The 24,923-nt window shown below is 36.1% G+C and overlaps 1 protein-coding gene and 1 long non-coding RNA gene across 2 annotated transcripts in view; one reads left to right on the top strand and one right to left on the bottom strand.

The window, feature by feature from the left end:
* Positions 1-24,923, top strand: part of LOC144338454 (uncharacterized) — a 445,122-nt gene that overhangs the window by 113,929 nt on the left and 306,270 nt on the right. The gene's annotated exons all lie outside the window — the stretch shown is intronic.
* The window catches only part of TTLL7 (tubulin tyrosine ligase like 7), an 89,531-nt gene that overhangs the window by 54,339 nt on the left and 10,269 nt on the right, over positions 1-24,923 (bottom strand). Inside the window, exons 7-9 of the mRNA XM_015144041.3 lie at positions 20,773-20,937; positions 16,477-16,635; positions 11,881-11,975 (exon numbers count right to left, since the gene is read on the bottom strand). Of these exons, the coding sequence (XP_014999527.2) occupies positions 11,881-11,975; positions 16,477-16,635; positions 20,773-20,937 (419 nt within the window). The remainder of the gene's footprint in view (positions 1-11,880; positions 11,976-16,476; positions 16,636-20,772; positions 20,938-24,923) is intronic.

Below are 24,923 nucleotides of genomic sequence, written 5' to 3'. Positions count from 1 at the left end.
CGAAGAAGCATAGGTCAGGCACAAAGTAAGCCCATCCCACTAGGAACTATGCTGAAAATTTCAAGAAAGGATTTAAGGGAGATTACATTGTTACTATGACACCAAGAAAACTTAGAACTTTGTGTGAAATAGATTGGCCAGCATTAGAGGTGGATTGGCCATCAGAAGGAAGCCTAGACAGGTCCGTTGTTTCAAAGGTATGTCACAAGGTAACCTGTAAGCCAAGGCACCCAGACCAGTTTCCGTACATAGACAGTTACAGCTGGTTTTAGACCCCCTCCCCACCTACAGTAGTTAAGAGAACAGCAGCATAAGTGGCTGGCAGAGGGAAGGAAAGACCAGCAGAGAGAAAGAGAGGAAAGAGACAGAGAGAAAAACAGGCAAAGAGAGAGAGGAAGAGACAGAGAGGAAGAGACAGAGAGACAAAGGAGTCAAGAAACGAGAGAGAGACAGAGAAAGAGAGAGGCAGAAAGAGAGGAAGAGACAGAGGCAGAAGGAAAGTCAAAGAGAGAGAGACAGCAAGTCAAAGAGAGAAAGAGAGAAATATACAAGTAGTTAAGAAAAAAAAAAACAGTATACCCTATTCCTTTAAAAGTCAAGGTAAATTTAAAATGTATAATTAATAATTAAAGGTATTCTCAGTAACCCTGTAACACTCTAATACCACTTTGTTGTCAGTGTAAACAAGGGTGTATCCCTAAAGCACTGAGTCCTTCCTATCAAAAATCCTTAACCCAGTAACCTGCGGATGGCCCAGATGCATTCAATCTGTAGCGCAGCTGTTTTGCTAACAGAAGAAAAAAAAAGGCCATCTATACCAATTCTAAATTAATTTAGACTAAACAAGGTCTTATTAATAGCAAAGGATAATTGAAATCCCAAACTTACAAGGTTTTCAACAAAAGTAAAGTTTGCTAAAAGTTAGCAGTGTAACATGTATTATAGTAATTTCTAATATTGTGGCCTTAGACAGTCTAGTCCCAGACATAAAGGAAGTTCACTTTGGAAAAGAATGGTTATCCTAAAAAAAAAAAAAAAAAAATGGAAAAAAGAGGGGGAGACAGAATTTAAGTAAAAAGGGTGTTATATGGTAAATTCTTGTCCTGAAATAAATTAACTGGTTGCTTAAAGAAATGTTTGTAATAAGTCAGAAAGTTGAGACATGTCGAAGAATTGTCTACGAAAGTCATGAAAGAAAAAAATGTTATGCAAAAAATGTTGTATAATTTAAAAGTAATAAGGCCTCCTGAGTTTATGTGCAAGGTGTATAAGGAAAGAAAAATATACCTTTGGTAAAAGGATTATAAGGAGGCATAAGAATGTGGATTTTTGCCTACATTAAAAGGTTAAAAAAACTATTGTTTTGAAAGTTTAAGTTTTAAAACATTGATTGTAAAGAAAATTATGTGCGTAAACATATTAGCTAAAGTTAAAAAGGTATCATCCAGTTTTTCTGTGAACTGGACATTAAAGCAAAAATGCAACAGGTTTTTCTTAAAGCACCAACCTGCTCTTTAACAAAAATTATGAAAGGTTAAAAAGAGTCTATAAAATCTTACGTTATGCTCAAACATTAAAAATTTGATAAATACGTCTACAAGGTTTTATTAAAATTAAGTTTAACATTAATAACACACTAATATAAAGGTAAAATTTAGCTTATCTGGTATAAAAGTCATACAAGAAGCATTATTAAATATAAAATGGTGCTTAGTTCTCTTTGGTCTAAAAACTAATAAAAATAGGTGCTAAAGGAAACATTCATTTTACTAGAGGATCACAGAAGTTAAAGACTTAAAACAAACTTTGGCAATTAAGACAGCATACCAAGATGCAAATGCCTGGTTGGAATGGATCAAATATTCCATCTGCACATTAAACAGAAGCAATTATTATGCTTGTGCACATGGCAGGCCAGAGGCCCAGATTGTCCCCTTTCCACTAAGGTGGTCCTCCAGTCCACCAAGAATGGGCTCTATGGTAGCTCTTTTCCAGGATTCTACAGCCTGGAGTAATAAGTTGTGCCAAGCTCTCTCTGCTATATCCCAAAGTCCAGCACCCTGCAGGTCAGCCTCTGAGGGCCATGCAGCCTCCGTCTCCGAACACTAAGTTCATTTCATGTCTCTCGTGACAGGGAGGAAACTTAGCATTCCTTGGAGACCTGAAGGGATGCAGTGAGCTTAAGAATTTTCAAGAGCTTCTTAATTAGTCAGCCCTTGTTGATCCCCGAGTGGATGTGTGGTGGTATTGTGGTGGACCTTTACTGGGCACTCTGCCGAATAACTAGAGTGGCACTTGTGCTTTAGTCCATTTGGCTATCCCTTTCACCCTGGCATTTCATCAACCAGAGGAAGAAAAAAAGAATAAGACATCACAAAACCAGAGAAACCCCTTAAAGGTCTTTCAACTCTCACATCTATTTAAATGCAATTGGAGCCCCACAAGGAATACCAGATCAATTTAAAGTCTGAAATCAAATAGTTACAGGATTTAAGTCAATATTTTGGTAGACAATAGTCAATAAAAATATAAATTAGATAAACTACATCTATTTCAACCAACAGCAACAAGGTTTTCATAAATTCAAAGAAAAACTCAGGTTGGCCCCAGTCCTGAGGCTACCTGACCTGACAAAACTATTTACACATTATGTGTCCAAAAAAAAAAAAAGGTAGTTGGAGTTTTACCCCAGACTATAGGGCCTTGACCAAGGCCAGTGGCCTATCTCTCAAAACAACTAGACGAGGTTTCCAAAGGCTGGCCCCCATGTCTAAGGGCACTGGCAGCAACAGCCCTGTTAGCACAAGAAGGAGATAAGCTAACTCTTAGGCAAAACCTGAAGTACCCCCATGCTGTGGTGACTTTAATAAGTACCAAAGGACACCATTAGCTAATGAATGCTAGACTAACTACATACCAAAGCTTGCTCTGTGAAAATCCCCACATAACCATTGAAGTTTGCAACACCCTAAAACCTGCCACCTTACTCCTGGTATCAGAGAGCCCAGTTAAACATAACTGTATAGAGGTATTAGACTCAGTTTATTCTAGCTGGCCCAACCTCCGAGACCATCCTTTAAACATCAGTAGAGTGGAAGCTGTACGTAGATGGGAGCATCTTCACCAACCCCTGCAAAGTGACTATGAAAAAGATGACAAATGCTGCTCCAGTCAAACCTGGAAGCTGACTGGTCCACGCATGGCCAAAGCATGAGAAAACTCATCACGGGACTCATTTTCCTTAAAATTTGGACTTTTACGGTATGAACTTCAACTGACCTTCTTCAGACTGAGGACTGTTCCCAGTATATACATTAAGTCACCAAGGTAGGACAAAAGATTGCTACAGTCCTATTATTTTATGGTTATTATAAGTGTACCAGGACTCTAAAAGAAACTTGTTTGTATAATGCTATTCTATCCAAGGTATGTAGCCCAGTCTCTAAAAGTTATGTTTGTAGAGAAACTGTAACAGGAGATCAATGGCCATAAGAAGACCAAGAATTAGTACCTACAGACCCAGTTCCTGATAAATTCCTGGCTCAGAAAATATCACCCTGATAACTTCTAAGACCTAAAAGCCTCAATCATTAAACAATACTGTATAGCAAGAGTGGGGAAGGACTTCACCCTTCCTATAGAAAGACTCAGCTGCCTCAGGCAAAAACCGTATAATAGAACTACAAAACCAGCCACCTAGTGGAGTTCAAACCATACTAAAAAAAATCCATTTAGTAAATTCCCAAAGTTGCAAACCATTTAGGCCCACCCAGAATCCCTCTAGGACTGGACAGCCCCCACTAGGTTATACTAGATATGTGGACATAGAGTCTATCCTAAGCTACCTGACTGGTGGACAGGCAGTTGTGTTATTGGCACTATTAAACCATCTTTCTTCCTACTGCCCATAAAAACAGACGAACTCCTGGGTTTCCCTGTCTATGCTTACCATGAAAAGTGAAATGTAGCCACAGATTATTAAAAAGATAATGAAATGGCCTCCTAAAAACATTATACAATACTATAGGCCTGCCACTTAGACACAAGATGACTCATGGGGATACCAGACCCCCATTTACATGCTCAAGCAAATCATATGGTTGCAAGCTGTTTTAGAAATCATCACTAATAAAACCGGTCAAGCCTTGATTGTTCTAGCCCGGCAAGAAACTCAGATGAGGAATGCTATCTATCAAAATAGACTAGCTCTCGACTACTTGCTAGCAGCTAAAGAAAGGTTTGTGAAAAATTTAACCTTACTAATTGCTTTCTACACATAGATGATCAGGGGCAAGTAGTTGAAGACATAGTTAAAGATACAACAAAACTAGCACATGTGCCCGTGCAAGTGTGGCATGGATTTGATCATAAGGCCATGATTAGAAATTGGTTCCCAGCACTAGGAAAATTTAAAACTCTTATAATAAGAGTTATAATAGTAATAGGAACCTGCTTATTGCTCCCTTGTTTGCTACCTGTACTTCTTCAAATGATAAAAAGTCTCGTCACTACCTTAGTTCACCAGAATGCTTCAGCACAAGTGTACAATATGAATCACTATCAATCTATTGCACAAGAAGACATAAGTAGCGAAAATAAGAGAACTCCCATTAATAAAAAGTAAGAGTCTCAAAGGGGGGGAAATGAGGGAAGAGAGAGACCCTCTCATATTGTTTTATATTGTTTTATACTCATAAAAGGAAAGAGAAGTGAAACTAAAGGCAGGTAGCCTGGCGCCTAGAACCAGATCCGAAACCAAGGAATCAGACCCGAAACCAGGCCTGGGCCTGCCTGACCTAAGCCTGGTAGCTAAAATTTGACCCCTGACCTAGCAACTGATGTTATTTATAGATTCCAGACACTGTATGGAAACACATTGTGAAACCTCCCATTCTGTTCTGTTTCACTCTGACCACTGGTGCTCGCAGCCCCTGTCATGTACCCCCTGGCTTGCTCAATCAATCACGACCCTCTCATGTGGACTCCCTTAGAATTGTGAGCCCTTAAAGGGACAGAAGTTGAGCACCTGACAAGCTCGGATTTTAACACGCTAGCCTGCTGATGCTCCCAGCTGATTAAAGCCACTCCCTTCACTATCTCAGTGTCTGAGGGGTTTTTTCCGCAGCTCGTCCTGCTACAATGACAACATTCAGGCTTGAGTGGCAAGAGGTCCACAGGTGGTCAGGTAAAAGTAATAATTTGAGAAAATAAACAAACACATCCAGAAAACTGCAAGTCATTCAGGATTACTGGAGCTCTGGGTGAATGCAAGAAACTCAGCTTCTCACATGGGCTTGAATACTAGGTTATTGAGCCTCAAATTTAACTTTACACAATGGAGGACATACATTTTTTAAAAGATGGCATAATTATATTTGTATGTGTTAAAGATTATGCCCTTGGCAGTATATACAGTGGCTTAGAAGTAGATGAGAAAAGAAGCAGGAAGTTAAGATGAGATGTTATTTCATTAACAAATATAAAGTATGAGGGCTTGGAACAGGGGAGCAACGAAGGGATTAGAGAAAAAGGGTATGTTTAGAATAATATTTTGGAGGAAGAATGGATATGCTTTGGTGACTAATTCAGTATCAAGAATAAGAAAGAGAGATGAACTTTTGATGACACCAAGACTTCTTGGTGAGCCCACTGGCATTTTCAATGACGAACACAAATTTGGCTCTGAGATTCCCTAATTAAGGGTAAAGGAAATGCCATGGTTTAGATAACTCTTTAATTTTTTATCTTTTTTCATTTTATTATATCTAGAACAATCATTTTATCATTCTATCATATATCAATGAATATATTATCATATATCCATTTAAAATGGATAAACTTTGTCCACTTTATCTAGAATGATCATTCCTATATAGCATTCAGTTTAAAAGAAAAAGAAGAGAGGAAAAGGAAATAGAAATGAAAAGAGGAATAGAGAGGAACAAAGACTAAACAATCCATAGAAAAAAATAGAGGAAGCAAAAAAAGGGAATGAATAAGAGGAAGGGAAAATAAAGAAAGATGAGATGATATGATGAGTACTCTATGAAAGAAAGAAACATAGATCTATATGCATATCGACAGTAAACAAAACACTCATAGACAAGGACAAGGTAGCCTATTCAAAGGAGTATAAACTTTATCTGACAATGTGGAAACAATCTGATCAGAATATCAGAGCTTATAAATCTCTCTTCTGATACTGGCATCTCTCAGTATCAGTATCACACAAACAGTTTGAACACACACAAAGAATAACAAAAATAAGGACACAGAAGCTCCTTCAGACACATTAAGAAACAAAGAAAATCCAACTACCCTGAGACATTTTTTTGCATAAAGGAATGTTCGCACTTTCTGGCCTTTAGGAATATTGTCATTCTAAAAACTATTTTCATTTCTATGAATATTCACAGGCATAAATCAGCACTAATGACTCTCAGTACTTACATCACAGGCCAGAATAAAAATTTAACCAAAGACCAAAAAGATTACCATTCACTTAGCATTTTAATTAGCGTTTTCCGTTCAACTGTATCCATATACTGACCTAAGCAGTTTAGTTTACCACTTTCTTGAGTCTTTTCCACTACTTATTACCCTATAATTCCATCCAAGGCATTTCTCTGATCACTTGCTTCACATGCTGTATACTCTAGGAATGTGGAACCACTAGAAGTTCTACCAACTTGTTTTGCTTTGTCTCACTTCCTCATCTTTCTACAAGTAGTTGAATGAAATGCCCTCCCCATACCATTGTCTTCCAACCCAAATTTTATTTAGTACTCACTATTTGTTAATTCCAGATATGGCCCTGGGGATACAAAGAGAACCAGACAGGGCCATTACCCTCAAGCAGCTGACCAAATAAAGAAAGTGGGAGCAATGGCATATAAACAAAAACACAGAGTATGATGAGTACTATTTTGAAAAGTAGGGGGAAGCATGATGATAGCACAAAGGAGTAAGTAAACCATTTTGCCTCAGCAAAGGCTTCAAATAGAATGTCAGGCTTGAGCTAGGTTTTATGAATGTGCTGACAGAAAATGCGGTATTCATACACATACAATAGAATGTTATTCAGCCTTAAAAAGGAGGAAATTCTGACACATGATACAACATCGAAGAACTTGAAAACATTATGCCAGTTACTTTAAGCCAGTAACAAAGGGACAAGTACATATGATTCCACTCTTATGAGATACCGAGAGTAGGACACTCAAATTCACAGAGACACAAAACATAGTGATGGTTTCCAGGGACTGGGGAGAGGGAAGAATGGGGAGTTAGTGTTTAATGGGTACAGAGTTTCACTTTTGCAAGATTAAAAGAGTTCTGGAGATGGATGGTGGTGATAGTTGCACAACAATGTGAAGTACTTAATGTCACTTATACACTTAAAAATGGTTAAAATGGTAAATTTTATGTTAAGTGTATTTTACTACAATTTAAAAATATCAGTTGGCATTCACCAAAAATACAAAGGTGAACAAATACTAAATGAGAACAAGTGCAAAGGTACAGAAATTTGAAACTGTACCACAAAAGAGTTCTTAGAAAAGTCATTTCCAAGGCAAAGCAAAGGAACAAGAAATGATCAGGTTGGAAAGAGATGCTAAGGGCCAGCTCAAAAAGTGCTTTGCATATAATATAAAGATCAAAAAGTGCCTTGTACATAATTCAAAGGAGTATAAACTTTATCTGACAATGTGGAAACAATCTGATCAGAATATCAGAGCTTATAAATCTCTCTTCTGATACTGGCATCTCTCAGGGTTCTGTCCCTGCCCTTCTCAAAACATACAGTCCAACTGTGTGACCTCATCCATTAGATTCAAAGGCAATCTATACATGAATATCAATCCAATAGATATCTCTATCTCCTGGGGCCCTGTATATCAAATTTTCCATTTAACATTGTCTCAAAGCATCCCAAAATTAGCATGTTTAAAACTGAATCATCTTTCTTTTCCTTTCTACCTTCCCTCGTTACTTTTCTAAGCCTCTTTCTCGCCTATAATCTTCATCTCAATGAACGGCACATCATCAGACAAGTCATCCAAGCCAGAAGCCTAGGAATCATAGGAGGCACTGGATTCCCAGTACCTATTGCAGTGGTAGTGGACTTGGAATAAATGGTTGTTGAATGATTTGCAGAACAACAGAAAGGAAGCTGCAAAATGGGATGGAGGTTAGTGCTGGAAGCAGGAAGGAAGCCAATAAAATAGCCCAGGAGAAAGATAAGAAGTTTTCAACCTTGGAGAGGAGATGGAGAAATAAAGTGATAGTCAGAAATTTGACAGGATTCATTCAATTCATAATAATGTTAAGTATAACTCCCAGCTTTCTATACTGCACTTTCATGTGAATCATTTTGCCATTAACTTTAGCAAAGCAAACTGGATAATTACTATTGTACTGTACTTATCTATGAGCATATATATTTCCCTTTTAACAATTAAGCTACTTAAGGTGGGGAAATTTTATTCATTTTTGTATCTCTAGCTTCTAGCAAGTTATAGGCTATTTAAAAATGTCTAGTAGGCCAGGCACAGTGGCTTACACCTGTAATCCCAGCACTTTGGGAGGCTGAGGCAAGTGAATCACCTGAGGTCAGGAATTCAAAACCAGCCTGGTCAACATAGCGAAACTCCATCTCTACTAAAAATACAAAAATTAGCCGGGAGTGCTGGCAGGCCCCTATAATCCCAGCTCCTCGGGAAGCTGAGACAGAAGAATCGCTTGAACCTGGGAGGCAGAGGTTGCGGTGAACCGAGAGCACGCCACTGCACTCCAGCCTAGGTGACAGAGACTCTGTCTCAAATAAAAAAAAAAAAAAGTCCAGTAAATACATATGAGTGATTTGCTTTAACTTTTGTTTGTTGGAGGTATTTGATATTGTTAGCAGACCAAAAAAAAAAAAATAAACCCAGCAAGAGGAACATGATCGAAGGAGAAAATAATTCAACTTTGGCAATATTGAATTTAAGTGTTATCAGAACACTATCCATTCATTCATTTGTTTACTTGCTCACTCACTCACTCACTACATGTTTATTGAGTATCTATTGGACCAGGGCATCCAGGATACATGGTCAGCAGAGAGCTGTAAATGCTGGACTAGAGCTCCAGAGTGGGTCAAAGCTAGTAAGAGGCACCCCGATCCATATTGCTACATATATGTCAGACTCAAAAATGATGCCACAAAAGGGAGTAAGACTGACACAGGAGAAAAGAGGGCTGAAGCAAGGACAGACACTGTGAGAAAATGACAGGCAGGGAGCAGAAAGTAAGAGAAATCGTAAGAGAAGACTAAGGAATGCTCAAAGTTAGGTAAACTCAGAGACTAGTGTCAGAGAAGGCCACTGAGACTAAATGTTCAATGATAGGGTAGCATTAAATGCTGCAAGCCTGTAACCCATGAATTAGTTGTAAACAAGGGACAGACAAGAAATTTAACTTAATTTAATTTAATCTAATTAACAAGTATTTCAGACCCAAGGACTCATGGGATTGTGAATGTCTTTTCTAGGTTCTATTTTAATGATTGTAATGGAATATTCATGGAGGAAAAAGATTCTTCTTATTAACCCAGTAACACCATCACAGAATGATTGGATTTTCCTTTTATTATAGAAAAAAGAACTTTTACTTGTTCTACATATAACCCTTTTCGTATTTTCTTGTCTCTGAAGACCCCAAGCCTAATGTTTAAAAAAATTATTTGAAGCTGAACTCAAACTGCATTCTGTCATCCAAGTTAAAAAAAGGATCAGTTCTGATCCCCTCCATGTGAGGTTCTGTTTTCACAGCAGTTGTGATGGAATATCCCGAACAATTTATATTCTTCTGAATTTCCTTAAGACTAAAAGCATATGTTCACAAAATGAACCTGAAGGTCATACCATAAGCAAAGCGCTGTATTAAGCATTGTGAAGCAAGTAAAAGTATGTACTCTTCAACTTCAAGGAGCTTAAATCTAATTGAAAAGAAAAACCAGCTGCGCCCAGGTAAAACCCCACAGAGGATAAGAGAGTAAACAAAGTGATAAGCCATATACTATGCAGACAAAAATTCCTTCTAGAGCTCCAAGAAAGGAAAGATTCATTTTGGCCAAAAGGAAGACTTCATAATAAAAGATGGGATTTGAGTCACAGGCAATAAGGAAAGGCATTCAGACTACAGAATAGAATAAATAATCAGTGAGAATGGGCAAGCTATGTGGGAAAAATAATGAGGCAATCAGCCTAACTAAAACAGTGTGGGTTGGAGAGAAACAGGAAATAAGATAGAACAGCTAAGGTTAAGTTATATTAGAAGCTTAGGCTACACGGTGGTAAATGGAACTCTATTTAGGTTCTTGAGCAGAAAGATAACATAATGAAAGGAAGATCATTCCCAATAGTCTGATTAAAATTAATGTAAATAGGGGACTTCTGGATTCACAGAACAATTTGTTCTATCCAAAATTAAAACACTCCATATGAAAATTAATTCTATTTAATAAATAGACAAGAATTTTCCTAGTGTTCTTAGTTCCTGCTTAAGTTACTGTGACATGCCCAGTGAAACTCAAGTCTAACACATGCACCCCTGGAGCTCTCCACCCAGCTGGAGGAAGAAGGCACTTCTGAAACATAAGCCTCATTAGCATATGCTCTAAATGTTAAGAACTGTGCTAAATTATCTGTGGAACAACACCAAGAAAGATAAAGAAATGAATTTCTACTTTCCCTTAGTTTTAGGTCTAGAAATTTCTGATTGCTTAAACTATACATACCTCACTTTTAAAAACACCAAAAACACCCACAGATAATGTCCTGAATTGATACCATAAATGGCAAAGTCAAAAGACATGCACGCACAACAAAAAAACTAAACACAAGGCTTATTTAAGTAATAGTAGTAAACTTTCATGCAAAAAAACATGTATAGGCATATTGCTTGGAAACATCTTAAATTTGAAAATTGCTTGGAAGCATACCATAACTCTGCTAGAATTCTTGAATGACAATTAGAATAAATTAAAATCATAAAATTACTGAGCTTAAATCACCTCAGAGGCCCTTTAATCCAATACTCGAAGCTCTGTTGGAACACTTCTAATGACAGGTAACTCACTATTTCATGAAGTGTTTCAGTCAAACATCTAAAAAATTCATTTTGTAATGAGGCAAAAGCTTTTCCCACATAATAGCATTTCAAATATTTGAATCCCATGATCATGTACACTGCAACCAGCCCTACACCCACACCAGCCAAGTCTTCTCTCAAATTTTACTTACCTCTCTAAATGGAAAAGTTAACTCTCACTGAACAACTGCCTCTCTTTTTTGTTTACATAGGGAGCATGATATAATGGGAAGACCTCTGGGGAGAAAGTTAGGAAATCCATGTTTGAGATTTCTTTTTTAATTTCCTGAATGAACTCTTTGTGCTTTAGTTTCTTCTTATAAGATGAGGAATATAATCTAGATGGTCTCTTAAAGTATTTAACAATTTAATCTTGTACACTATATTAAATAATCATACCTACATTGAAATTTAACCTCATTTACTGCAGGCACAAACTGTTGCCTGGGAAGCAGGAAAAGCAGTATACAGGAGTAGGGAGGAAAGTTTTTTTAACTATATGAGTTTAAAGAATAGATGGAATCAAGAAATGAAAAATACAAAATGGATGGAACCAAGAAATAAAAATTACAAAATGGATGGAATCAAGAAATAAAAAATCCAGAATGGATGGAATCAAGAAATGAAAATTACAAAATATAAAAATAAAAAATACTATTCTGAAAAGCCAATTTTATGTACAAATGATTAATCTATGTCAAACGTGGAGATAAATGCCCAAAAGATAGAGAAAATATTTTACCTTACCTTATGTTTAGTAGCTTCAATGCATTTAGCAGCACTCCCCTTTTTACATCATAGTCTATTTTCTGATCAGTTCCAAAGCTTGGGGCTCGGTTAATCTGAAATTTACAAAGAAAACAATATTGGAAGGTAAATAAATATTCAATACATATTTGTTAATTTAATGTGGGATCTCTAGCCAGTAGAAAAACCCTACAATAAACCTCAAAGCTTTACATGGTAGATGGCCCAGCTATTATTGGCACATCTCCATTCCGCATCACCCTAGGGCAACAAATTGCAAGGGACTGACTACTGGCACCATCTCCTTCTCACTGCTGCCTTAGTTCAGGAGCTTTACTGTCAGTATAAGCTGACCTCTCCCTCTATTCCACTCTCTCCATTACCCCATGCAACTTAGGTTTCTTAAGTTTAGAAAAGTTAAAAGTGATTTAGCCTAACAAAAAGGTAATAGTGATATTCATGTTACCAACACAGTAATAATTATACCAACACAGTAATAATTATATGCATCTATATATTTAAAATATAGAAACTATCAGTGCTCCCTTTTCACTGCTTCAGATCTTCAGGAATTCATTAAGATGAAAAATAAAAGAGCTGGAGTGTTTGTTTTTGTGTTTGTTGAGTCTTGTTACTGTTGTCATTGTTATAAAAATATAACTGGAATAGCCGACGTTTAAGAAAATTTCTTAATCAGTTAAATCAGTTGGTTAGAACGCTGCTGAGTTCAACACAACAGTTTAGCTTCTTGACCACCAACTAATCCCTTAGGCTATCTCAAATATATATATGTGTGTGTGTGTGTGTGTGTGTGTGTGTGTGTGTGTGTGTGTGTGTGTGTGTATACTAGTCACAGTTATACATATCTGTCACCACAAGAGACAAAACAATTGAAAGCATGCATTCTACAACTTGCACCTGAAGAAATATCACAGTTACTAGTCACAGTTATACACATCTGTCACCACAAGAGACAAAACAATTGAAAGCATGCATTCTACAACTTGAATCTGAAGAAATATCACATTATAATCAAGAAACTACCCAGGAATATAACATCTTTAATTAGAAATGTATCACAGGTTCACTGCAGAAAAATAAGTAAAAAGAAGGAAAACAAGTAACAAAAGATTACCTGTAATCCCACTACTTAACACTTAGTGTCTTGTTAACCACGTGGTAGATAGTATTCCAGATATTTTCTATGTATACATATTTAAAATATTCATTTTACCTTCCAAATGCATATCTATACGAACCATACTTTATTTTACATTCCAAGCTTTTCTCTTAATAATGTATCATGAAAATCTTTCATCATGCCATCATTTTGATGGATGCATGGTACTCCTTTTATACAGATATGCCATGTTGTATTTTGATTCCTTTGTTGATTTCTGATTTAGAAGGTGACAGACACGTTCCTGTATTTGTGATATAGTCTCAAGGAGAAGGAAATAGCTTGAAAATGGCAATAACATCCATTTATTCCAGGTCAATTTGAGAAAGGGAGTTTATTAATCTATTACGAAAGCTCTAAGCATTTCCCTTTACAAGTGCAGAGAAAGGGTAAAGTAATATATCTTATAGGAAAAAAGTTTCAACCATACTGATTCAAATATCTGGAGTTTATAATACAATTAATGATGGTGTTGCCACTGTATGTTACATGGTTACAAAATAAACCAGACATTAAAGAACTGATGAGTAAGTGGTACATTGGAATGTTATCTGTCTTTGTAGAATTCCTCAGAGACTCCATTCCAAATTTCAGTGTGGAATTGTGTCAGGCATATCCCTCCTCCAGGATGGTACTGAGGTCTCAGTATAAAGCCATCTCAGATCTCAATCTCTCTCTCTCTCTCCTTACCTATTTCAAATTTTTCCCTCTACTATAAGATAAATTGGTCTGTGAAGAGGTATACCCACACAAGATAAACTGTTAATAATATGTGGAAAGGCAGGAAAACTTTTTCAATTTAAGTTTTCATTCAGGGTTGTTCTTTTTTTTTTAAGTTTTATGAGAAAGGTAAAGAAAAAAAAATAGAAGAACCACAAATGGCTGACAGAAGAAACTAAAAATTAGTGTTCCACCCAGCCAAAATTCTCCTCTATAGTGAGATGATTTATTTGGTTCTCATTTCCTACCCCAATTCTAAAACAGACAAAACATAGTAGATGTTAAAATCTCAAAATTCAACAGCTTGTAAATGCATTAAAAATGAAAATTATTATAAAATGTATTAAATTAGTAAACACTATTTTCAACGGTCCTAAAAATAGTTTTATCAAAACAAATAACAATCACTTTTTCCACAAATTAAAGTATCCATAATAGCTTCTGTGCTCCTAAGTTAGTGCTGTTCCCTCTGCACCACAGCCTTTCCCCACCCCTACTTTATCTCTCTCAGCCCCTAGCCCCTATCCCACCCTTCTGCAGCCCTACAAACTTTGCTCAGGTGTTTCTTCTGTAAAGCTTTTTTTTTTTTAACTCTCCAATACACACAGTTACGCAGAGATATTAATCACACTATCGTTTTTGTTATTTCCCTTTTACCTACTAGTACTCATAACTATTACCATAAAATGCACATCTGAATAATGGCTACACCAGTGCAAGTACTCTGTCTTCTTGTATCCCCACCACCTAAGACAATGACTATAACTTAGTAGGTTTCTGTTTAATTTAAGAGTACTTAAACTATTGGTGGTATATTCATACTCCACCCAATTTCCATGTTTTTCCTAAAAAATGTTTTCTACTTAATGAAAATTTGTGCAATTCTGCCACTAGCAATCAGTCCCTGAAATTACTGTTTAAAAGTTATCACATACCCAGAAGCACCTTCTACCTTATTCCACTTGATGGCGCCAAAAGGTTTTTAACAATGTATATTAGACCCACTAAAATTTCAGCAGGGAGCAAAACACAAGGCAAGACTGAAGATTCTTTTAACCGTTTTAATATAATAAATGTTCATTATCCACAGCTCTTGGTTATTGTGGAGTGTTTTAATGGTTCTGATTGATCTAGAAACAATGAAGGAAAGAGTAAAGAATGAAGAAACATTCATGCAAACAATGGTTATTTTGATTCTTGTAAAATCCAGAATTCAACCATTCAGTCAACTCTGATTTAGCAAGCTAATGGAAAGCGCTAGTGAAGCAAATGGTTTTTTTTCTAAAAAGGAAACTAAGAGATCTATAAAGTCATTATTTCCTAATATCCTCCTTATGCACATGCCTCACTTTGTCCCCACTCCATCAATGACAAAAGAAAAGTACAGGGGCAGAAGACAATATAGCTAAGAACAGTAAAGGACTGCTGCAGAAAAAGCAAGAAATCTAAAGCAAATGTCAGGCCTTAGCAAGATGAAGGGTCCATAGTGCATAGTCAAGTGTTTTCATATCCAAGGAATGGAGGAAGCAGAGAATAAGTAAAACTCCTCACATTTATCTTATCTCTAAGACCCAGGCTGGAGCAAAGTCTGAATATCCAACAGAGAGAACTGTATTTCCTTGGAGACACAATACATGTTCTTGTTCCACGCGTGCGCACGCACACACACACACAATCTTTGGCTCTCAAATTAGAAAAGTATAATTTCTTGGAAATGTATTTTTAGTATGCTCATCTCACCTACCACTCATTCAATTTGCTTATGCAATCCGTGATATTACATACACAACTTCTAACTTACAAATCACTAACAAAAAGAGAGACAATTGATTTAAAATGAAAGGTAGTGGCTGATGACATCTTCTATAGCAATATGTTCCTGATTAAGTTTCCCAAACATGATATTTAAGTGGCCACAAGAAGGTGTGTAACCCCAGATCAAGGAGCTTAAAAGGAACTGCTGGATGGGATCTTCTGGACCACATGACTTCTAAGGTTTCTTCTGGGTAATATAAATGTAACTAGCAGGAAAAAATATAAAAATTGTCAACAGAGATAATTTTTACTTTCTCCCTTTTACTATTTCGTATGTGTTACATGACCTTTTATCATCAAAGAAAAATAATGATAACTCTCACTCTACCAGGGACTGGCAGCAAACCTGAAGGCATACAGTTGACAGTCTCCCTGAGGGAAGCCCCAGGTATATAACATGGCCTTAAAGGAGACATTTACCACCTGGGGTATCGGATACTGAATACTGATTAATGAACCAATTGGAGCCTCTCGGAGAGTTTGAAGGGGAGACACACTGAAGGCAAGATTCTGAAGCCCAGGCACCCACAGAGAGGAGAGACGCTATCCAGACCTCATGACGTGGTAGAAGCCAGGAGGCTGAGAAAATAGTAGAGCAAGTAAGCAACAAATCAGTAAAAGCACCTTCACACTTCAATCCCAAATACCTGGCCTAGAAATTCACTTGACACTAATTTGGGAAAAGTAATATCAAACACTTTGATTCATTCTTAGAACTATTGTAGTCCCTGAATTTTTATCCTCTTCTTCCCACTTACTCTATTCAGGCTTCATTCTAGACAGTTAATGGGACAACTGTGTTAAGTACAGATTTTTAAAGCATTTATTTTAATACATAAGGACAGTGATAACTCCTCTTTTTTTCTTAAAGAATGCCTTACCTCCAGAAGCCATGGCTTTAGTTTTCTATCCAATAAAATATCAAATCCCAGGACTTCAAAGCAGACACTTTCGCTTCCTGGAGGTTGACCAGGTCTACACATTCGATACGCATGCAGGACATGAGGTTCTGCTACAATCAGGGTTTTTACCACCAATTCCTATAAGATTGTGATAAAAGAGGTGAAAATGCCTTTGTGTCTCATTTCATATATGTAAATATAAGCAGGGCCCACAAACTGGCAGCCTAGCCAAGTTTACAAGGCTCTGTGGCATCTAGCCCCTGCCACAGATCTAACTTCATTCTTCACTCTTATCCCTGCCCACTGCGCTCCTCATGTTTGCTTTGGGTTCCTCAAGTAAGTGACACTTCTTCCTATCTTAAATCCTTTGCATTAGCTGTCCCCTCTTGTGGAATACTCTTTCCCCTATATTTGCAACTCTGGCTCTTAAGACATTCAGAAAGGCTTTCCCAACCCCCAAGTTAAAAGTAGCCACCCTTCATTTCTTACCGCACCACTACACACAGCATATAACCAGTTGATATTTTTCTTTTTACATTAGAGCAGGGACCTTGTCTGACTTATTTATAACACCATTCCCAGTGCCTACAATAGTAGCTGGCATTCAGTAGATATCCAAGTAAATCCAATTAACTTGTTTACTTTGTAAACAAGTTATTCATACTTGTTTATATGTTAAAACAAGTAAGGCAGTTGTTAAAACAAGTTAAAAACAAGTAAGGTAGGAGCATAGGCTAGCCCCATCCAGAAGAGATGAAGGTGATAGGGAGGAAAAATTCCAAGGAGAGTAAATTATTTCACAAACACCAGTATAGAAACTCTACTTAGATAAAGGCTGAAAGGGCTGGAAGACAAAATCTATGAGAGTTGAGTTTATTTAGTGACGATTTTGTAGTGTATAAGTTTTATCTGAGAAGAGTGTTACCAATTAAAAGATTGGCTCTCAATATTTTCTGAGAGAAATCACATAATACTACTGGGATGAGTTATTAACCCTAATTTTTAAAAAGCTGTTTTACTGAAGTTTCAGAACAAGCTGTAGGAGAAAAGCTGTCTCACTTATTTTTGCTCAGAAGACATTGTCATTTTAACTCCCTCTCTACAGGTATAGGCAATAGGAAAAGACAGTTAAGAACCTGGCTCTAAAATCAGGATTCTTGTGTTTCTTCCTGGGTTTGTAACTTGCTAGCTGTGCAACCTCAGTCCTGTTGCTTAAACTTTGTGAGTATCATTTTTCCTAAATATAATCTGCAAAAGGTTAATGTCAGAACAAAATGAGATGCCATGTAAAACTCTTAGCATAGTGCCCAGAGTACTATTATTGTTACTGTTATTCTATCATTCCTCTAGAATTCCACCTCATATGTCAGGTTAGACTCAAATACTCTACTACCTGGTAGAACAATATTTATTATATGAGTGATAAAAGAGAAGACAGACGTTAACCTCACTGTTACCCAGAACCACAATGCAGTTCATATTTGAGAATAACTATCAGAGGTCCCATGAGAGGCTGTTTTCAAAACATTTTGTTCAAGGTAACAAATTCATGACAGCACCATAGTATATAAAATAAATGATAAAAAGTCACTTTATATAAATCTTCACCAATATTACTGAAACCACTTGAGAGCAGGAAAAAGTTAAAACTTTGACTGATAAGTGTCTGTATGGAACAGTATAGGCTGAGGGAGAGGGTGGGGACTGATTATTAATCAACAGACCCTGAATTACAAATATGTTTTTGCTATGTAGAAAATAACCTGCTTTTAGATTGTAAAGGCAAGTTTTCAGCAGAAGTGAAAATCAGGAGTCATATAAACAAACACAAACGAAATTCCACTACTGTTTTTGAGAATTTACAACATAACATCACTGCTTTGAAATGTGATTTGTAGATTTATACCTTAGGTATATAAAAAGCAGTAAGGATAGTTTTTTTTAATGATTATGCTCATTTTTAATCTCCATGGCTTGATTTTCTACTGATTTTTATTACTGACCAGAACAAAAGTACACGGCTCTGTTCTTCACACAGGGTATTGATGAATGCTACTTTTTATATATTGACAGTTACTTTTTGGAGAAATTGCCCCCCAAAAAGAGGTTATTAAAAATAAGTTATAAATTAAATTCAGGGAATTTGTGAACTAAGACATCAAGATAAAAATTTACTGCATAATTGCTTTCTCCACCTCCTCCTGTCATTCTCTTTTTATATTATCCCATTGATTTATCTTAAACAGTTATCTATATAAAGTATACCAATTCTTAATAAAGACAGCCAATTTTCATATAATTACATAAATACAGACAGGTGTTTGACAAGATAATTATAATAAAAGTACTTGAAAAAGGTAGGTTTGTTAACTGATTGTTTATAGATGATTAATATGCATTCTTACTAACATAGCCAAGAAAGATGCAAAATTTATTCACCTATAGACAAGACCATGAAATGTGTCAGAGCTTAATAGGCCCACATTGGCTATGTTTGGGTCATATCTAAAAGTTATACTTCAGGTCCTAACAGAAAGTTAATTTCCATATCCTCTCATTAGTATTAGTCTTGCTTGTATACCTTCTCTTAATTCAATTGTGAGGAAAAAACGTCACTTAAAACCAATATATGTAAAGCTAACGACCCTCATTATTCTCCCTGATTCTCTCCATACATGCCTCACCAAAGCAGCCCAACAGGTTCTACCTTTTCACAAACATGTCCCCAAAGAGCCAAATCCATATGAGGGTTACAAATGTGTACATTTGTTAAAAAAAAAAAAAAAAAAAAGAATGCCAGAGGGTATATAAAACTTTCTTGGTCCCACTGAGCAATATACCAATTCATTGAATTACCATCAGATGGAAGATGGTATGATCTTCATCAATGAACTATGGTCCAAAATCACTGAATTTCACCATTGTGATGCTTCTGACTCACTATGATAGTAAACTGTCATTAGAATGGTTTTTGGAATTTCCATGAAATTGGCCTTGAGAACATAATTACATAAACAAATAAATGCAGCATTGTTATGATTCAATTTCTCATTTACATGCATTTCATCTCTCAGGAAGTTATAAATGAAAGTTAACAAATTGGTGGGTATCTGACCAAATCCAGATGACATTTTTGTTTGTTAAGTCTCAACATCTTTAAAATTTTTGAGTCCATTGCCAACATTTAAAATCATTTATGCCATTTCTGCCATTTACACATAATTTATCAACAAATTATAAGAATAAGCCTCACTGGGCCTAAAATATCACTGGCACCAATAAGCTAGTGCTGAGTGGTGGCTACCTCCTTCAGACCTCTCCTGACTTTCAAATTATCACAGTTCCCAGAACACCCTAGTTTCTTCTATCTAGAGACCACTTCACTCCTTCTTACTTGTCTGACACCTAAGGACCTTTGGATTTATGGCCGGTGATATAGAAAGTAAGGTAAAAATGTCAACAAACAAAATAAACAAGGGTGAATAGAGTCATATGCCACATAACAGCATTTTGGTGTACAATGCATAGCATATTCAACAGGGATCACATAAGATTATAATACTGTATTTTAGGGTACCTTTTCCATGTTTAGGTATACAATCTTTACCCTTGTATTACAATTGCTTACAGTAAATTTTTTTTTTTTTTTTTTGGCGACCAAATCTTGCTTTGTTGCCCAGGCTGGAGTGCAGTGGCACAATCTTGGCTCACTGCAATCTACACCTCCCGCGTTCAAGCAATTCTCCTGCCTCAGCCTCCTGAGTAGCTGGGATTACAGGAGCGCGCCACCACATCCAGCTAATTTTTTATATTTTTGGTAGAGACAGGGTTTCACCATGTTTGCCAGGCTGGTCTCGAACTCCTGACCTGATCCGCCTGCCTAGCCTCCCAAAGTGGTGGGATTACAGGTGTGAGCCACTGTGCCCAGCCTAGTACAGTAATGTTTTGTACAGGTTTGTAGACTAGGAGCCACAGACTATACCATATACAGGCTATATGATAGCCTAGGTATGTAGTGGGCTATTCCTATTCTAGGTTTGTGTAAGTACAAACTGTGATATCTGCACAATGATAAAATCACCCAAGGATGCATTTCTCAGAATGCATCCCTGTTGTTAAGCAATAGGCTGTGTAACGGCCTGTTTTTTTCTCTCTGGTCCTCTCAATTATAGGGAACCAAGTTCAATCAACTCTTAATGAACTTTCATGGCCTGACGGTGCTTCAAATTATTGCTGAGGACAGACCGTTATAATTGTGGAATGGCATAATCTTACTGAAATATCACTCCAAAACTTAGCAACATCATGTTGATTTGCTTGAAGGAATTCTGTAAACCATTTGATGGAACGTTTGCTGCCTTTGTTCTCAGTTTCATCCCGTTCGAAACGTTCATTATGCTTGTTCACCGAGTAGTTTGTCAGATGCATGTATAACTGGGTCTGTAACAAGTAAGAACCAAAGTGGTTACCACCTATGACATCCTAGAACTGCAACGTTTCAGAGGAAAAATAGACACTCAAAGACTAAAAAAAGTTTTAAAGTTTAAACTATATAGATGAACAATTTCATGATTATTTAGATAATATCCCAATTAAATGGAATGGCACATTTCCCTTAAAAGGGTTGAGAATGTAATCATCTACAGAGTTACTTTACATATTATTCAAAATATGTCTACCATTAAAAAGTATCAAATTAATAAGAATATAGAGTAATTAAAATGTGAAACTACATATTGCTAAGCAAGAAAAATGATCTGAGTTTGTTCTTGTTAATTTGTTTTTAATGTTTTTGGCTCTGAGAGTTTTCACTCAAATCTGTTTTGGGAAAGGAATTTTCTGAGAGAGTATTCTATGTCTTTTTCAAGAAAAATAAAAAATGAAAACTCAAGTAAGTCACATAGAGAGGCAGGACTACCAAACACAACCTCTGCACACCCATACTGACTAGGAGGCCCCTTTAGCTTGGTACCAGAGTGCACTTATAGTCAGCAGACAGAAGGTACCACATAATACTGTGCGGATGTCCAGTACAGTATCGTGCTCCATACTGGAGCTCTACGTTTTTGTCTCGTTATAATCTTACATTTGTTGATACTATTTTCCTTAAATTGAAAAAGAATTCAAAATTTAAAACTCCTCATAATTGTCAATATATATCTAATGCCTTTTTATCAAGCTAACACAAGCATTCATAAAAATCTATCTTTAATTCCTACCCTCCTCATGATCCTAAAGATTACTTTAGATAGCAAAGTTACATCACAATTAAAATATACTTCATTCACATGATTATTATTTTGATTTGTTAATAGCCAACTATATTCATGTCATATTTTATTTTTGCTGCAGTTCCTTAGGCCTATGGCATTGAAATCTTTGAAGCAAGAAGGCAGAAATGATAATTTGAGTACATATTGTTTATTAATCCATGTGCCTACCAATAATTAAGAATTTATTTTTTTCATTCATTAAACAATATTTAAGGAACACCTACTATCTGCAGCAGTCTCTGCTGGGCACTGTGGATACAAAGACAACAAAATAAACAACAGTCTCTATCCTTAGAAACAGGAAAAGCTTTTAAATTAAATGATACTTAAAAGAAAAAGCATAAATCTTATGCTTACCTAATTTTAAGTGCTTAATTTAAAGAAAAAGGAAATTAATCAAGCTGGGGCACTTCCTAGTTTCCAAAATACAAATTTTCTTAACTTCTAAAAAGAGATTTGGAAAACAATCTTGTAAGGAAGTCTGTATTTGGCAAGAATTTCTTAAAATTAATAATACTAACACCACCACTAGCTATTCTAGTGAAAAATTAAGTAAGGAAACTTTGTATTTTTCTTAAACAGTATCTTTGTAAATGGACTGGAAATTCCACAACTTCACATTTACCTTGACAAAAATAGGCATCTAAGCAGTTCACTGCCAGTTAGTCATTTGCAAGAAATAGAACCAAAAGTAGCTATGAACCATACAGCAATCTGCAAGGATTGGCCAACCACTACATTGGTAGCAAAAACGGAATGTTTATTATATTTCAATGTTTGAAATTCTGTCTTATAATCTGCTTATATGTAGTTGATGAACATTTAATTCTTATAGAAATAATACATATATAAAATACATGCTCACTATTTTAAAAATTTGAAATAGGAAGAAGGAAAAAATACGTAGTAAGCTGCCATCCAGAAACAACCAATGAGAGCACTTTGGTTTAATTTTTCTAGTGTTTTTTTCTAAACTTACCTTTTACATAACCATGGTCTCACTTTACAGACACTTTTGTATTTCACTTTTTAATATTTTCATATCTCAACCTAGATATTCAATCATGAAATTCTAGAGATCTATGAGTGATATAGACATTTATGTAAGAGAACATCTTTTTTCTATATATGTAAAAACCAAAGCCAGGAGCTTATGTGATTCAAAAGCACATACAAAATGAGACCTAGAGGCCACACTTCAATGAGATTAATCCCACTGAATTTAAGCTAATTATATACACATAGGACATTAGAATAAAGCACTTTATCACCCAAAAGAGCTTCCAAGTCTTATTCTTTCCAATACTATCAAAAGATCACTCCCACCTTACACATATATAATCCACTCTTACCCATGCCAATTATTTAAAGTATAATCTATGTATTGACAAGTCTCAAATTATGTTTGTAGTTCAGAAATGTCTTCTGAACTTCAAACTTACACTGTATAATCAAATGCCTACAGAACAGATCCACTTGGAGGTCACACAGGCCTTTAAACTGAATACATCCACTTTCCACAAAACCTTTAATAGTTCCTGTATTCCCTTATCACCATTCCCTAATACACCATCCATCAGATGTCAGAAACCTGAGTTTTATTCTTGATTTCACTTTCCCTTTCTCTCATTCCACAAATCCAACCTGTGACCATATTATATCAACGTTATCCATGTTATCTCAAATATATCTCAAATCCATGCTCTTATTCTTGGTCCGGACCCACTGCTACTATTTCAATTTAAGTCCTTTTTCCTTCCATATGTGGTCAGACTAGAATACTTTACATGTTATTCAAAATATATGTAACTTCTTGTCTCTCTGACTCTAATCATTTCCATCCATCTCCACCTCCATCTCACATTCCAGACCAGGGGACATTCCTTCTTTTGTTTGTGTAAAACCCTTCAATCCTTCCTTTTATCTTAAGTTAAATTCTAAAATCCTAGACAAGGCCTACAAAGCCTTAAAGGATCTAGCTTCTAGGACTCACCATCCTCATCTCTGAACAGTCACTCCTTCTTATTCTATACTTCAGCCAAACTGACCTTGTCTGCTTTCTCCAGACATGCCACACTCTGTCTTACCTCTGAGCCATTCTTTTGCCTAGAGCTCCATCCAACCCTACCCTGCACCCGAATCTGGCTAACTCCTCATTATTCAGATTTCAATTTATAAAACACTCCCTCTCTAACCTTTATCTCCAACTGGGTTATGTGCCCCTGCTATGCACTGCCATAGCACCTTCAGTTTCTTAGACCATCACACTTACCATCAGATATTATAATTGCTTATTTTATTTTCTGCCTCCCCACTAAACTGTTGCTTCTGTGAGGTCAAGCACTGTATCTGTCTGGTCACTGTTTTTTTAAAAACTAGCACAATGCCCAAAATGTGGTAGAGTTCAAACATCACTTGGTGATTGGCTATATCTAGACCTTATAACCTTTAATAATGTTTCTTTCTTTTAACTTCTTTTCCTATGAAAGGTTTGACAGTTTCCTTATTCTTCCTTTGCCGGGTTTACAACATTTTTCATTTTACTGAACATAGTACCATTTATGATCAGCCATTATTTAATGCTGAAAAAATGACCACATTTAATGGAGTTAATTGTGTGCATAATATTAGGGGAGAACAGTAACCAGGTCTTTGACAAGTTGGAAAACAATTAATTGTAATTTTAACTATAGTTAGTTACATCCAAAAATAGGTTTAGAGGTTAACTAAAGTTTAAGTATGCATAATAAATTATAATTTAACTTTTATAAGCTACAAATTACAGTTATTATTTTCATGATAAATTTAGCTATAACTTTTATAAATATGTTATGGCTGCACAAAAAAGTCTTTATTGAAAAATATCTACACAAAGCTCCATTTAACAGGCTTTAAAATGCACACTGAAACTGCTCATTTGTCTCAACCTCACATTGGTCAATGTAAGTTGACAGCCTTACTTCTCTTTTATTGCAACAGAAATTAATAACTACTTTCTGATAACTTTTGCTTTTCGGTTTCATATACTTTCTCCCACATTCAACATGTTCACACCCTACGTGTTATACAAAGCCTGCTCAAATGTCACCTCCTCCATGAGAAGCTGAACACAAACTGCCCCAACACAGCTCCAAAACACTTAATCTGTACTTC

Source organism: Macaca mulatta, chromosome 1 (genome assembly GCF_049350105.2).
Source record: "Macaca mulatta isolate MMU2019108-1 chromosome 1, T2T-MMU8v2.0, whole genome shotgun sequence".
In the NCBI taxonomy this organism is placed as follows: Eukaryota; Metazoa; Chordata; class Mammalia; order Primates; family Cercopithecidae; genus Macaca; species Macaca mulatta.
This window is presented reverse-complemented; position numbering and strand designations above follow the sequence as displayed.